The 15,490-nt window shown below is 32.2% G+C and overlaps 1 protein-coding gene across 1 annotated transcript; it reads left to right on the top strand.

Moving 5' to 3' along the window:
* The first annotated feature begins 10,177 nt into the window (after positions 1 to 10,177).
* Positions 10,178 to 11,166, top strand: LOC130985067 (heavy metal-associated isoprenylated plant protein 46-like). The gene is made up of 2 exons (XM_057907841.1): positions 10,178 to 10,366; positions 10,472 to 11,166. The coding sequence occupies exons 1-2, from the start codon at positions 10,361 to 10,363 to the stop codon at positions 10,829 to 10,831; spliced, it is 366 nt and encodes a 121-aa protein (XP_057763824.1). The 5' UTR covers positions 10,178 to 10,360; the 3' UTR covers positions 10,832 to 11,166.
* Positions 11,167 to 15,490: the final 4,324 nt, after the last annotated feature.

Below are 15,490 nucleotides of genomic sequence, written 5' to 3'. Positions count from 1 at the left end.
TTGAACTTTAAGCAACAGAAATTGTAAATAGGCTGCGGCGAAACAGAAATTGAACGGAATAAGCCATACCTTTAACTCCTGCCGAAACAAAATAGGCGGCGGCGGCGGCGGCGGCGGCGGAGGGGCGCTTTCGGTTCTTCTTCGAATTGTAGATTGCAGACGTTGCGGAGGTAGAGGCTGACGGCGCGGGCTGCGAAGGTGTTCCTCAGCGGCAATAGCTGGTGGAGGCGGAGGACGGTGAACGGTGAAGGTTGTGGACGGCGGTGGGGTGGCTGGAGGCGGTAGGGATTTAGGATTTTAGGGAAAAAGAAGTGGAGAGAAGAGAAAGAAATCTGGCGCTGAAAAGCGTGAATTAAATTTTGAGACGGAATAAATCTGTCGTTACATTTCAATTTAATTATTATAAATTTTAAATTAATCTTTGAGACGGAAATAATCCGTCGTTAATTTTATTATTATTATTATTAATTTTAAAATAAATTTTGAGACGGAAATTATCTGTCGTTAACTTTTAAATTTATTATTATTAATTCTAAATTAAAATTTAAGACGGAAAATATCCGTCTTTAGAATTTTGAGACGGAAATTCCGTCTTAAATTCCGTCTCAAAAGCAGACCCGACCGAACTCATATTTCTGTCGTTAAATCCGTCGTACCTCGTACGTGACGACCCGTGTTGGGGATCCGTCTCTAATTCCGTCGCAAAAATAAGGTTTTTTTGTAGTGACGTCATCTGCCTCGTTTTTCCCTCAGTTTCCAAATCACGTCATCTCTCTCTCTCTCTCTCTCTCTCTCTCTCCACACAACACGACTCAGCCTCCTGGCGCGCGCTGCTTCCTTTGCTTGTTGGATCGTTGCTAAGCAGCACGATCCAACGGGTGAGGGAAGTGGCAACGGCTAGGAACGTTGAATCGTGGTGTGCGAGAGAGAAGGGGGAGGTGGGAGAAACTAATAGTTTTTATTTTTTTGAAGTTAATTTGTCGTATATATATGTGATTTTTATTTTTATTTTATAATTCCACGTCAGTTTCAATTGATCAAAATTTCGACTCGAACTATAAACTTAACAACGAATATAAATACAGCCTATATTTATAATACCTATAAATTTGAATTAAAAAGTGGACATTCTGACTATTTTTTTATAATAACCCAATGAAATTTACATAGCAAGTATAATATATTTATGTCTTGATCAAGAAAATTTCGTTACAATTAACGAAATCTAATATGCCGCGTTACCGGTTGTTATAAATTGTGTGATTGGCATCTATTTCCAAACCATACTCATATATAGGAGGAGATGGCTAATGAACTTCTTCTCTCGAGGTATGTTCTTAATTATCCTTCTAAAATTGTTAGTTTATTTCACGAAAGTTATTTTGGTATATTAAATCATGTGCAATATATACAAGTTATGATACGAGGATGGAATTATAGTAGTTTAATTAGTCAAATAAAAATTATATGATTTTTTTTTTTGTTTTAACCGGAAAAGTATTACAGATTGTGTTGAATTTTACAACTACTTAAGAAGGCTGTGTAGAATTAATTTGCAACAACTTCTAAATTGTGAATTATTTTACCAATAATTATATGTGCCGAAACAACGCCATTTTGCTTTCCTATCATGTAGGAAATTCATGTTCACCACAAAAAAAATAAAAATAAAAAATGGGATGTTAAAAATACACAAAAATTTGGAAGGTGAACTTAAAACTACATGGTTTGAATGTTTGTATCTATTTGGTAACTTAGGGAGTGCTGAAATTACTACAAATTAAAAAGTATTATCGTTATTTAAATATTTTAGAAATTGAGTCTAATACGAAATTATAGAAAAGTGGTGATTTATTTGCTAATTAACCTCTTTAACTATACGTCATGGTTAGAGAAATAGAGATTATACAATATTTGATTTGATATTATCCATGGAAAAAGAAAAGGAAAAACAATACTAGTATATGCTAGTTTCTTTTCTCCTTGATGAGCAAGCCAAATATATATAAATCACTATCTTAATAAATATTTAAAAAACGACTAAAAGAAAAAGAAATCAAAGTCTTTGTTGTTTCTATGTGGAAATTTCATGAGTCGTGAGGATGGATAGTTTCTTAATTAGGAACGTCATCGTTTGTTTGAAAAGTTGGGATTGGTTGCACCAATAATTAAATATGAACCCCACATTAATAGATTGAATGCAACGTGTGAATTTGACCCATTCTATTTCACTTTGAATGCTTTGCATAGTTTTATAATTAAGCTAATAAGAGCTAATTATATTTTTTTAGGAGGTGTGGGCAAATAAACTTACAAATTATTTTGAAATTATAATTTTAACGTGATTTTGAAGTGTGACGAATTAAATCACCACCTTTCTAATTTTTGTAATTCCGTCACCTTAATAATTTTTTTGGTCGTCGAAGTGCTGGATTGGAGCTTACGTGAATTAGTAAAGATGACGCCTTATTTTTGTAAGGAACAACACTATTTCGTACAATTTCAATTACAAATTTTTTCAAATTATAAAGGGAATGTACCGCGAACATAAACATTACGTAGCGAACTAATCCCCGTAAACTCCAATTCAATAATCCGACGACCAAAAAAAATTAGGGGACGAAATTGCAAAAATTAATATGGTGATTTAATTCACCACACTTCAAAAGTCACCTTAAAATTGTAATTTCAAAATAATTCATGATTTTATTTGCCAAAATCCCTATTTTTATATAAATAATAATTAAATTTAAAAATCGCTCTACAGTGGACTCGACTCGATCTAATCTCTTTGACCTCATGTATCAATCACTCTATGGCTGAAAAATGCAACACATGCACGCAAGCTAATTATAATTTGATTACATGCATCTATATATATATATTCGCTTATTTATAGCTACTAACATTCTAGTATTGTATTTTATCATATTTTGAAGGTGTTACATAAAATAGCTAGCTTCTTTGCTTTTCTTTTCTTTCTTTTTTTGAATTATAGGGCACCAACGATAGGGATTGAACCTTATATCTCTATATTAAATATGCCAGAAGTAATGATAGCTTATTTGCTAAGATTTGTGAATTTGTATTTCTGACATAAGGTATGAAATTATGCCCCCCAAAAGTCAACAAAAATTGATATTTTTTAGCAAATATACAAATTTGTTTGTTGAAACCGTCACACTATTGAAAAGTGTATAATCAAAGGCTAGATCTAGATGGTCTGACCTGAAAGTAAATAAACAAGTGTATACAAAGGAATTATAGGACAGCAACGATAGGGTACATTAATTTATTTTTTAATTAAGATAGTATTAATTTATAATCAGAATTTACAATTTTATTTAAGTATAGTTAATTAAAAACTAATACAAAAAATTAAATGAATTGCACTGTACAAACGTCCTAAACAGGAGGGTGGCTCTTAATGTAAAGTTATTAATATTAGCCATTCTCACAATACTGTTTACATATATTGTAAGCAAAATCATTTATAAATTAAAGTTAGTGTTAAAAAAAAAAAATCGAGTGGAATAAGCAATTGCGACTGACCTTGACTCTCTCTCTCTCGTCTCACTAATGATTTATTGATTTATGTCACAAAGTTTGCCCAAAAAGAAACATTGCTTTTTAAAATGGAAGCCTTTTGTAAAGTAAACCTTTTTCCTCTTTTTAGAAAGTAACCGTGTTTTTTTGGGGGATTCACTCAACTCCAACAATAAGTCGAAGATCATTTATACAAGTCGAAGATCGTTTACTTTGTATAATTGATAAATATATAATTAAATATTTTTATTTTTAAAAATAGAATTTTTCTAATTCTATTTAAGGGTGTACGTTTTTTTTCTTTTTCTTTTTGAGGCGATTTAGGGGTGGACTTACTTTGGAATTGCACTGAACTAGAGCCAATCTCTGTAAATTCAAATTTTTTTCTATATATATTAAATATATTTAGCCTGATATCTACATGGTTCAACTCATAGCACAGTCTCATTTTTATAAAAGATTTTAAAAAATAATATAATAATAATAAAAACTAATTTATAGTTATAAAAGATTGATTAGTTTTTCTAAAAATATATATATGTAGATTTTTATGTGCTTTCAATGTATCTTTGGTTGAATCATTAAAAAGATAATATATTATAGCCGGTGATCAAATTCTAATTCTAAATCCATTAAGATTCTACTTGAATACAAAATAAATTTTACAGAATGCTCAAAAATTTTGGTACAAAGGTGGAATTTAGAGACTGTCCAAAAAATTTGGCCCCCGAACCCCATGCAATATTTTCAAGTTCATACTTCAAAAAGTTCCCTTTTTGATAGAATATAAATTAAGTAAAACTAATTTAAATGATAAAATAATCAAAATTTTCGAAATATTTCAAAGTTTGAATCCATCGTTGATCGGCATATATATATATATACACGATCATTCTTATCCAGGAAGATTACAGGTAATTTCATATTAATGTGAAGTGTGAACTAATATTTAAAGACTTAGACAAAGGTACGTTGACTTAGGAAGTCATCCTAAGAAACCAACAAAATTAATGACTACATGCATCATAGTACCTTAAAATTCAAAATTAATCTATAAAGCAGAGCATTTTCTAGGCGATGTTTGAGACTAATAATTTTAAGAAGGGTTATTCTACTGTTTCTACCGATGAAGCCTAGCTCAAATGGTAAAACTGATACACCAAAAGCACTCTCTTTTATGAGAGATTTTGGGTTCATTCTCACATGCATGCGGTGTAGTTTTTTCACTTTGTGTGGATAGTGTTCTCATATTTGTGGGGGTAGTGATCCCGCTTGCGTATGGTTATCTTTCCACTGTACCCGCTTACGTGCGAATTGCTTATTTGTTTATATTTAGATATTTCTTGTAAAAAAAGGTTATTCTTAAATGGAATTCATTATAGTTTATAGCCCAAATTTTATAATAATTTGCAAAAATAGTCTGAATTTTGAAAATGTAAAAATTAACAATGTCTTAATCTTTATGAAAATTATATAAAAAAATTCTAAATCCTAAGTTCCTAACCCTAAACCCAAAATATTTAAATTTGAATTAGATTTAAAATCCAACCCTCATCAAACTATTTTGCATAATGAAATCGAACCATAAATTTTGATTTGGTTCGATTTGGTTCAATTTGATTTGATTAAAACTGATTTTTTATTTTCATGCTTGAATTTGCTTTGAGCAAAATTGACATACACGCGCGCGCACGCGCACACACATATATATAGGGATGCACTCCAATGAGTTCACCTACGTGTTAGATCTAAGATAGAATAATAACCATAGGATTTGATAGATCCAACCGTGTAGCTTTTTTTGTACATTTTATAATCAGATTTTTAATATCTGATTTCTTTTGCGTTCACACTATCAAAAGGAGTATCTAGTAAAATGCTCAAAAAACTCGTCTTACCACTGCCTCAAATATTGGTGTCGAATTAAATGCTGAAATTACCACTCACTTTTATTTCCTTTTACTTTTTGTTTTTTTTTTTGTTAAAATTCATTATTTATCTTTATTAAATGAGAATTAAACGTATTCAAGTTTGGTGCATTAGTCAAAGAGTAATGCTAAACAGTCACGTTGTGGTCACCCACAATTTAACTAAGTAGAAAATAATTTAATTTATTTAACTTATTTTTATAAATAAAAATAAGATTTAGTTATTTTATCATATTCTCTACATTATAGTTATTTTTTGGTAACTTATTTATTTTTATTAAAAAATAAATTAAAAATAAAAAATACAAAAAAAATTAAAAAAAAATAAGTACAATGTAGAAAATATAATGTCAAGGATATCGTCAGTAATTACTGACGCTTTTCTTTTCGTCGGAGTTCGACTATATTTCTTGGTGGTTTCTCCACTATTTTTCTTGTACACAATGACGAAAACACCACTTGTTCTTATGATTATCGCATATCCCTTGTCATCTTGGCATATCAATTATCATATATATCGTGAAATTAGTCTAATTTTATTCGATTACTGAAGTCATATAAATCAAATTTGTAGTTATTTTATGTTCGTATGTGATTTTCAGTATTTGGAAATATAATTAATTCCATCGAGGATGACATGCAGATTCTGACGTGTGCGAAGTGACATAATTTCATAGTGAGATGAATACTCAATTTGGCATAATACTATGACTTTATGAGAAATATATAGTTTTTAACTCAACAATCATTGATATTTTTTAAAGCTATATAACCAATTAAGTTAAGTCTGTGTCCTTCCAGAAAGGTTTTAACTAGGCCCGATCTTTGATCTCTCTTCTTTCAAGGGTTGTTTTCTTCTTTTTTATCATTAATAAAATCGTATTTTAATAAATTCACGGGGCCAAATGTGAAACAACAACATTATATATATCTATCAGTAGCCATGTGCCATCAATGCTTGAATAGAAAATTTATTAAAAGAAAATACTTGAAAAAATAAAAATGCAAATTAAGAGTCGAACACCATCAAAATCTTTTTAGCAAAAATTCAAAAAAAAAAAAATACCGATAATTAAAGGAAAAAAAATATTAGTCTATTAACATGTCTCAATCTATTCTGTTCACACATGTCCACGGAATGATTAACATCAAATCCTAATTCTCATCGCAAAAAATTAAATTTTATATATGTGGGTGAAAGTGAAATCACAAAGTCTCCATTAATTTCTAACAACCTCTCGAATCTCATTGATGAACTGTATCTTCCTCGAAATTATATGGAAGATGACATAATTTGTGGGTCCCACAAAAGATGTAAAATGTCGTGTGGACCAAGTTCGAGGTTAATTAGCACCTTCGTTCATATTTCTAACAACTTTTTAATTAACTGTACGGTTAAATAATAAATACAGCCTTAATATTTATAGTAAAAAATAAATAGATTTTTTAATATTATATTTTGTGCTATTAAATTCTAATGTTTATATATTGGAGCAAATAAGTTTCTTCATTTGATGATTGTTAACTCCTGTTAGACATACACATCTATTTATCTTAATTTATGAATGTTAGAGATCGACATACTTATCTTAATTTAATTTGTGAATGTCGGGAATCTATTGGCATAAAATATAACGTTATAAATATATATTTATTTTGCAATAAATATTAAGGATGTAATTACTGTCTGGCCCTTAATTATACGGGGAATTATTACGTAATGTTTAATACCATAAGGGTGTGTTTGCTTGTTATTCATCTAAATGGAGGGATAATATAATAAAATATAAATTTATCACTTAAAATGAAGACCACATTTTTTTATATCTTATTCTATTTGAAGGATAATATATTTATCTACTTTTTATAAAATGGTATAAAATTATACCATCATTTCTTAGGTATAAAATTATCATTTTTCCAAGGAATAACGACCTGCCTGAAAAATTATACTCCCTCCGTCCCACTGTATCTGAGACTCTTTCTATTTTGGGCGTCCCACTGTAAGTGAGACTCTTTCATTTTTGGGTAAAAGTTTTTCCCTTTAAACACATTTTCACTTTTTCACCTACACACAAAATACATCTTTCTTAATTCTCGTGCCCAAAAAAAAAGGTCTCACTTACAGTGGGACAGAGGGAGTACAACATGTTCGAATTTTTTCATACATCAAAACAAACAAGGTATAAAGATGGTAAATGTAATTTTTCATTTTCTTATACCTCAAAGCAAACACACACTAATATTACGTGATTCATCCAATCATTAGATTCCAATTTAATTAATAAAAACATCTGATTAACCCATCGACTCTAAAATAGTGATTTGTAATCGTAAAATTATTATTATTATCATATATATATTTTTTTTAGATCAAACCAACAAAAATTTGCAGTAACCAGCAAAACAGTTCACACCAGCAGGTATAACATCATGAGAAGAAAAGCAAGACAAGGAACTAAGAGCAAAACAAGCAATAGAGTCGGCAATGTAATTCCCTTCCCGCGGCGTCCAACTGAAATCAAGACGATGGAACTGAGACTTCAACTCAAGAATCTTATTCAAAGTATCACCCAGGTAGGACAGATCGTTATCTTTTCGAGCAAGCATCCAGTAGAGATGTTGACAATCAGTTTCTGCAATCACCTCTCGCACACCCTTCTCCCTACACAAAATAAGTCCTTCAAGTAGAGCAAAAGCTTCTCCTTCCAGAGCAGAGAACACTCCACTCTTGAACCCAAAGCGGTAGCCCAACACAGCACCATCCCCACGTTTAACTACAGCACCCAAACCAACACCCACTCCCACTCCCACTCTTAGAGCAGCATCTGAAGTGACTTTGTAGACGCTATCACCATCGCAATCCAAAGAGGCAGCAGAATGTCTAGAGACATTGGCACAGATAGCTAGGCTTCGACCAGAGGGATCAGTTCGCAATATTCAGACAATCAACATGAGATATATCATTATTTTGGAAAACAAGTAAATTCCTTGCGTACCAGATTGTCCATGCAAGGGTAGCAAACAAGGCATGAACTTCTCTCTGTGGGCAAGCTCTAATCTTTTCGAACCAATGAACAATGGATTCCTCTTGTTCCAGCGGTTGCAGCCTAATGGGGGAGATAGCCCAAAGAATACGAACCCAAGGGCAATCCCTCAGAGAGTGCTCCATTGTTTCCTCACTCAAACCACATCTCCTGCATAAACTATCAACATCAATCCCTCAACCACGAAGAGCCATAGCAGTAGGGAGGCAATTGGACAAGCACTTCCACAAGAACAGCTTCACTTTTGGGATCACCTCAAGACTCCATACCCACTTCCACAACAATCCCACCTGCCGAGATGTAGATGCTTCGTCGCGCTGTTTAATCTCCACAGCTAAAAGGTAACCAGATTTCACAGAGTACATATTGAATTTTCCTTTTGGCCAAAACGATTTGTCGATGTTATTTGGATAAATCGGAATCTGTGCTTGCAATTTCCAACTATCTCCAGGCTGAATACACTCGTCAATTCTCTCCTTGTTCCATTCGCCACCATCAGACTTCATAAGCTCCGAAGCATACAACTGTGCTTTACCAGCCTCAACCCTCGCCGGAAAAAAATGACCAATTCCATCGGGCAACCAAGAATCAATACCGATCCTCACTCGAGCTCTGTTTCCAATTTTCCACGCGATACCTTCCGAAAGTAAATCCCTACCCACTAGTATGCTTTTCCATGCGTAAGACGGGTTATGAGCATTACTAGCCAAGAGTATGTCATTTCTCGGAAAATATCTCGCTTTCAACGATCGAGCCAACAAAGACTTGTCATGAAGAATGAGCCTCCACGCTTGTTTAGCAAGCATCGCTTGGTTAAATAAGGATATGTCGCGAAAACCCAAACCACCATTCCCTTTTGTTTGACACAACTTCGTCCAACTTTGCCAATGTATACGCCTCTCATCCTCCTTTTGCCCCCAAAAAAATCTGGCTGCCATATTTATTCAACTGTTGGCAACTTGGCATACTTGAGCAGGAAGAGCAAAGCAGCTCATTAAGTAATCTTGGGGGATTATTATCATATTATTTAATTGTGTTGCAATTGTGGAAGATAGATGATTATGATGACACGTAAACTTGGGGGACGTTGACTTGTAATTAGCGAATTCTAGTTGAAACCGTCAAATATGTGATCAATACATGCAAGAATAATCATGTTTTGTTTTCCAACTTCAACCATTTTTATAAAATATTTTTAATTTTCATTTTTTCTTAAAAGATTTTAAGTTTTTCATTTTTAATTCAATACCCCCAATTTTTGGAGTTTTTCAAAAAATATCTACGATTTTGAGAGTTTTCAAAAAAAATGACTTGTTATATAAAATCTGACGATGTAATAATGAGTTATCTCACTAGATTCTCAGGTGAATGACGTAGTTCTATTGAATAAAATGAAAAAAACATTTCACTTAAGAATTCGACGAAATGACTCATTATTTGATTATTAAATTTTATATATCGGGGTATTTTCTGATAAAAGCTGAAAGTTGGAGACTTTGTAAAATGAAAATTCAAAACATGTTTTGAAAGGCGTTGAAAATTGAGACACTCGAACAAAAAATTTTAGGGACAACAATATTCATAAATTATTAATGATGCTTCCTTGAAAAAGAAAAAAAAAGAAAAAGAAAAAGAAAAAGAAAAGAAAAATACACAATTCAATTTACGCGTGTAAATGAGTGTGACGACTGACTCTTTCCCTATAAATACGCCCCTCTCAACTCCATATTTCCTCAGCCTTGCAAGGGACAAATCTACTCACACTACTCTCACAGAATCTTCATCTCCTCGCAAAATATCTCACTCCTTTCGTCGGCATCACATTCATCAATCAACAAAATGAAGGTAATTTACTACAAAAACTGGAGGAATTCCCCTTTCCTTACTCCTATTTTGGTTTAATTGATTAAATCGCTTAAATTCAGCTTAATTAATTCCGATTTGATGCAGATTAAGATTGTGGTGAGGGTGTCGATGAACGACGAGAAATCCCGATCCAAAGCCCTAAAAATTTCGGTGGGGATATCGGGCGTGGAATCGGCGGCGCTGGCGGGGGCGTCGAAGGATCAGGTGGTGGTGGCGGGAGAGAGCATCGACGCCGTGGAGCTCACGCGGCAGCTGAGGAAGGGCGTGGGCTACGCGGAGCTTGTGAGCGTGGGCGAGGACAAGAAGGAAGAGAAGCCCGCCGCCAAGATGGAGGCGCCGCCGCCGGCGCTGTCGGTGCCCCTCTGGTCCTACCCCTACCACCCCGGGTACGACAGCTACCCGATTTACGAAACGAGGCCCAGTGACACCTGCACAATTATGTGAATTGAGGGGTGGATGATGATGATGATGAATTTCTGGGGAATTTGAGTTCCATTTTTTTTAAGAGGAAGAAGAAGAAGTGGGAGCTCATAATTTTGGGTTTGTAAATTAGGTGTTTAATTAGCCTCTAAAATATAATATTTGTGTTTGTAAGTAGGTGTTGAAATCTCTAAATATAATATATGATGAATCAATAATCATGAACGAATGAATCTAGAAACAATAATCATGTTTCTAATCATATATGAATGTTGTATATGTAGATGATCAATGCCCAAGTTTGAGTTCGATCGTTGTGAATAAATATATCAACAGTGAATTGTACTTGTTGAGCAAAAGTGTTTTGTTTAATAATAATACTCCACCTTAACAATAAATTTTTAGTGTGATGCTATGTAAATAAATTTCGTTAAATAAGAAAAAAAATATTTATTTAATTTATTTTTTAAAATACTTCTTTAGTTATTTTACTGTATTTTTCACATAGTTTTTTTGTTATTTTTGTATATTTTAATTTTTTTTAAAATAAAAATTATCAAAAAATTAAAAAAAATACAGTAAAATAATTTTTATTGAATTAATTTGTGGGAAGCCACGGCTAGATAGATTTATTGTTATTTTTAATATTCCACTGACTAACGATGAAAAATTAAGCAAATCAATATGACGAAATACGAATCCAACTATATAGCTGCACACGTGGAAAAGAAACTTCCAAAAAATGACGTCATATCTTGGTCATTGGAATAATTTTCAGAGATGTGAGAATATGCTACAAAATTTAAACATTACATCATTATAAAAATTATTTTAGAGAATGGCGTCAAATTTACAAAATCGCAAAACGATCGTGTTTTTTTCCACGATTAATCGCCTCGATTTCTATTTTTACTCAAATGTATTTGAAAATTAAATTGCATAAGGGACCATAAGGCCATAAGCATAGGGTCATTATCATACTCCAAAGAAATCTAATATAAATACTTGGGCCTCAATGGGCTAAAACAAATCCATCAACTGTAGCTTGTAAGCTTTTCAGAGCTAAAAACATCCTTCACTATTGGGTCAAAAATTTAGTGGAACTAAATAAGAGACAAATTATTGGGTTGGATTAGGATAAGTATATCAATTATGCTAGAAAATATACTACATCTATTGGCCCATAAGTGAAAAATGCATCATCATCATCATTGTTGTTGTTATTATTGTTGCAACCAATCGCACTAAATAGAATATTCTCTAACCCAAATTTTTTATTTTCTTTTAAATATATACATAAATAAAAAATTAAAATGTAAATACATAAATGGATTGATCAAAATAGCTTAAACGCAAAAATATTTTGCCCTTGCGCCGCTAACCCCAGATACAATTTAATCTGTATATTGAAAATGATATTTTTTTTTTCAATAATTGATAACGAGAAGATATTACAACGTGTTCAATCCATGATTACACGTCGCAATCCACTGTTATTGTTTTATCAAACGGAAACAACTGGCTCACCAAGTATTTATTCTTAAGTTATTTATAATGTATTAGAACTATATAATCTATGACAATGTTATTCATTATTATTATTATTAAGTTTGTTTTTTAAGAAAAAATTGTCTAAAATGTACAAAATGTCCAAATTATTTTTCCCGTGGCCTATCACCCTCAAACCCTGTATAAGTTCAAAACCCTCTAATGTAAATTCCTGACTCCCCCACTGATCAATACCCGTAGTGTTCTTAAAAATATTTGTAAGTTGGCATTTGTTTTAACAATAATGATGTTTGGACACTAGGTGTGCAATACACCTCCAAAAAACCGCCGGTTTTCCTACTAGTCCAAATGGGCCGGTTTTTAGTGATTTATTGATTTACTAATTTATCCTTTATTAGATATATTGTTTTATTATTTTGTTTTTTGTTTTTTTTCTGTGTTATGATTTTTGAAATTTATGGTTTTTTGTTTCCTAATTTTTCGATTTTTTGTTTCCTTATATTTTCCAACTTTTTTTAAAAAAATTAATATTATTTATTTTTATTGATGATTAAATTATTTATTTATATTCTAAAATTGTGTTTTATTTTGTTTCCACTAATTTTATGATTCTCTTTAAAAAAAATCTTTTTTTTTTGTTTTCACATATTATTTTTTTATTGTTTCGAAAATATTTTTTTCTGAATTTTTTGTATTTTTCGAAAATTATATATTCTTTTTTTTGTTTCCACATATTATTTTTTTATTGTTTCGAAAATATTTTTTTCTGAATTTTTTGTATTTTTCGAAAATTATATATTCTTTTTTTTTTTGTTTCCACATATTATTTTTTTATTGTTTCAAAAATATTTTTTTTCTGAATTTTTTGTATTTTTCGAAAATTATATATTTTTTTATTTGTTTCCACTAATTTGGATATTCTCCTAAAAATAATCCAAGATTTGTTTCCACAAATTTAGAAATTCTCCTAAAATAATCTTCGATTTGTTTCCACTAATTTATATATTATCCTAAAATAATCCTTGATTTGTTTCCACTAATTTAGAGATTTTTATTCTCCAATAAATAATCTTTGATTTGATTTCACTAATTTATAGATTTTTATAAAATAATCCTACATTTATTTTGTTTTTCGATTTTTATTTTTTATTTTGCGAATTATATGTTAATTTTATTTATTTCTACTAATTTAGAGATTCCTTTCAAAGTATTCCTAGATTTGTTTTCATTTTTATATTTTTTTCAAATATTTAATAAAAAAATTCGAAGATTATTTAAAAAAAAAAAGTGAAATACAAGAAAAAAGGTGTTTGGTGGATTTGAACCTGAGACACCAATAATATGTGAGTTATACTTTGCCACCTTGTCCGATAGTGGCAACCACATTAGTGAAGCGTTAGAAAGAAAAATAAAATTAATCATTGTTCGCAATTATTTTCACCACGCCGCAAGTATACGGTGTAGTTGCAATATAAGGGAAGCAAGGTCGTATCCCACAAGGATTGGTGAATTCAAACTTCTAAATACCATTAATAAGTTGTTTTCAATCTATTTAGACAACCAAAGATGAAGAGATATTGAGAACTAAAACAAAGCTAAATAAAGCAAGTAAATAAAATAACAACAAGATAAACTTAGTTAATAAATTGGGGAATGACTCGAATGAAAGTTATCCTAGGGACTAGATTTCGATGGATCGTAATGAACTTCAATCTAAATCAATATAAATCTTGATATGGCCTACTTATCTAGGGCGATCTCCCCACTAGTTTTAGCCCCCTCCCGGACGACTAAAACAGTAGATTACGGGTCATAATTGCCGTCCCCGGTCAATTTCTAACCTATAACTCCCAAGAGCACAAAAGATCAACACGCCCTCACCCACCTCTCAACCTCCCGGTTTATTGAGATGATATGTATCAAACTCCTAATCTATTGTAATTATCCTCTCCCGATTCAAATCACAAATTAGAAATGCACAAAAGGTGGCCAACCAATCATACAAGAGATAAATCTAGGACTTGAAAAGATAACAATAAGCACAATCAAGATATATATTGAACAAAGAAATCAATCCATTACAAATCCATCTAATCTAATCCCTAAGATAAGAGATTTTAGCCAAGCATATTCATAATAAAAGCAAATCTCAAGTCATAAGAAAACATAAATAAAGATATAGAGAGATAGAGATTCATAGACAAATCCTATAATCTTGATCTTCAATCATGTAGTCTTGATGAGCTCCTTTCCAAGTCTTCCCCTTCTTTATTTGATTTTGGAGTTGTTTTTGTGTGTGGAAGAGAGAAAAAATGGTAGAGAATGGAGGCTAGGGTTTGGGATTGGAGAGTTGGGGAAGATGAAGTGGGTGTGTGTGGTGAATGAATGGGGAAAGGAAGAGAAAAATGGAGTTTTGAGGGTAAAATCGCGTTTGGGGTCCATTTGGGGGAGCCCCGCCCTTTTCCCGCGGTCACGGCCCGCGTCCGCGGCCTTCAAACGTGGGGGATGCTCAGGGGACCCGCGGTCCCACCCCGCGGCCGCGGTTGGTGACCGCGGGTGTCTCCTGAGTCGGGAACAGCTGACCCGCGGTCTTACCCCGCGGCCGCGGGTGGTGACCGCGGGGTACTGGGCGTTTTGCACAGTCCGCTCGTTTTGCTCCGTTCTCCCTCGTCCGGACTCGGATTTGGTCGCCGTTTGCGCTCACGGATTCCTCTCGAGACGTACTTCGATCTCATGTCTTCAAAATCCTCCAATTAATTCTTGATTTTCCCTGAAATCACTCCAAAACTACACCAAGGAATTAAAACTCAACAAAACTCAAAATTGGGATACAAACACATATTAGCAATCAATTCATGGGGGGAAATGACAACAATTCATGCGATATTGAGGTACGAAAACCATGTTTGTCAATCATATGATGGGGCATCGATTGAAAAAATAAATAACATATACTTGGATTAAATGTATTATAATAATCCAGTAAATGCTATATAACAATAGGAAATAAATTTTAATTAATTAATTAAAATAAATTAGTGAAGTTCAAAAAAAAATTGTGAATACAATGCAATTTTGGTTGGAAAACTATATAACATATACTTTAAGAGAATGTATTATAATATTTTATTGAAGTCGAAATAATTAAACTCAACGTTCATCAAGTTTAATTAC

Source organism: Salvia miltiorrhiza, chromosome 5 (assembly GCF_028751815.1).
Source record: "Salvia miltiorrhiza cultivar Shanhuang (shh) chromosome 5, IMPLAD_Smil_shh, whole genome shotgun sequence".
In the NCBI taxonomy this organism is placed as follows: domain Eukaryota; kingdom Viridiplantae; phylum Streptophyta; class Magnoliopsida; order Lamiales; family Lamiaceae; genus Salvia; species Salvia miltiorrhiza.
This window is presented reverse-complemented; position numbering and strand designations above follow the sequence as displayed.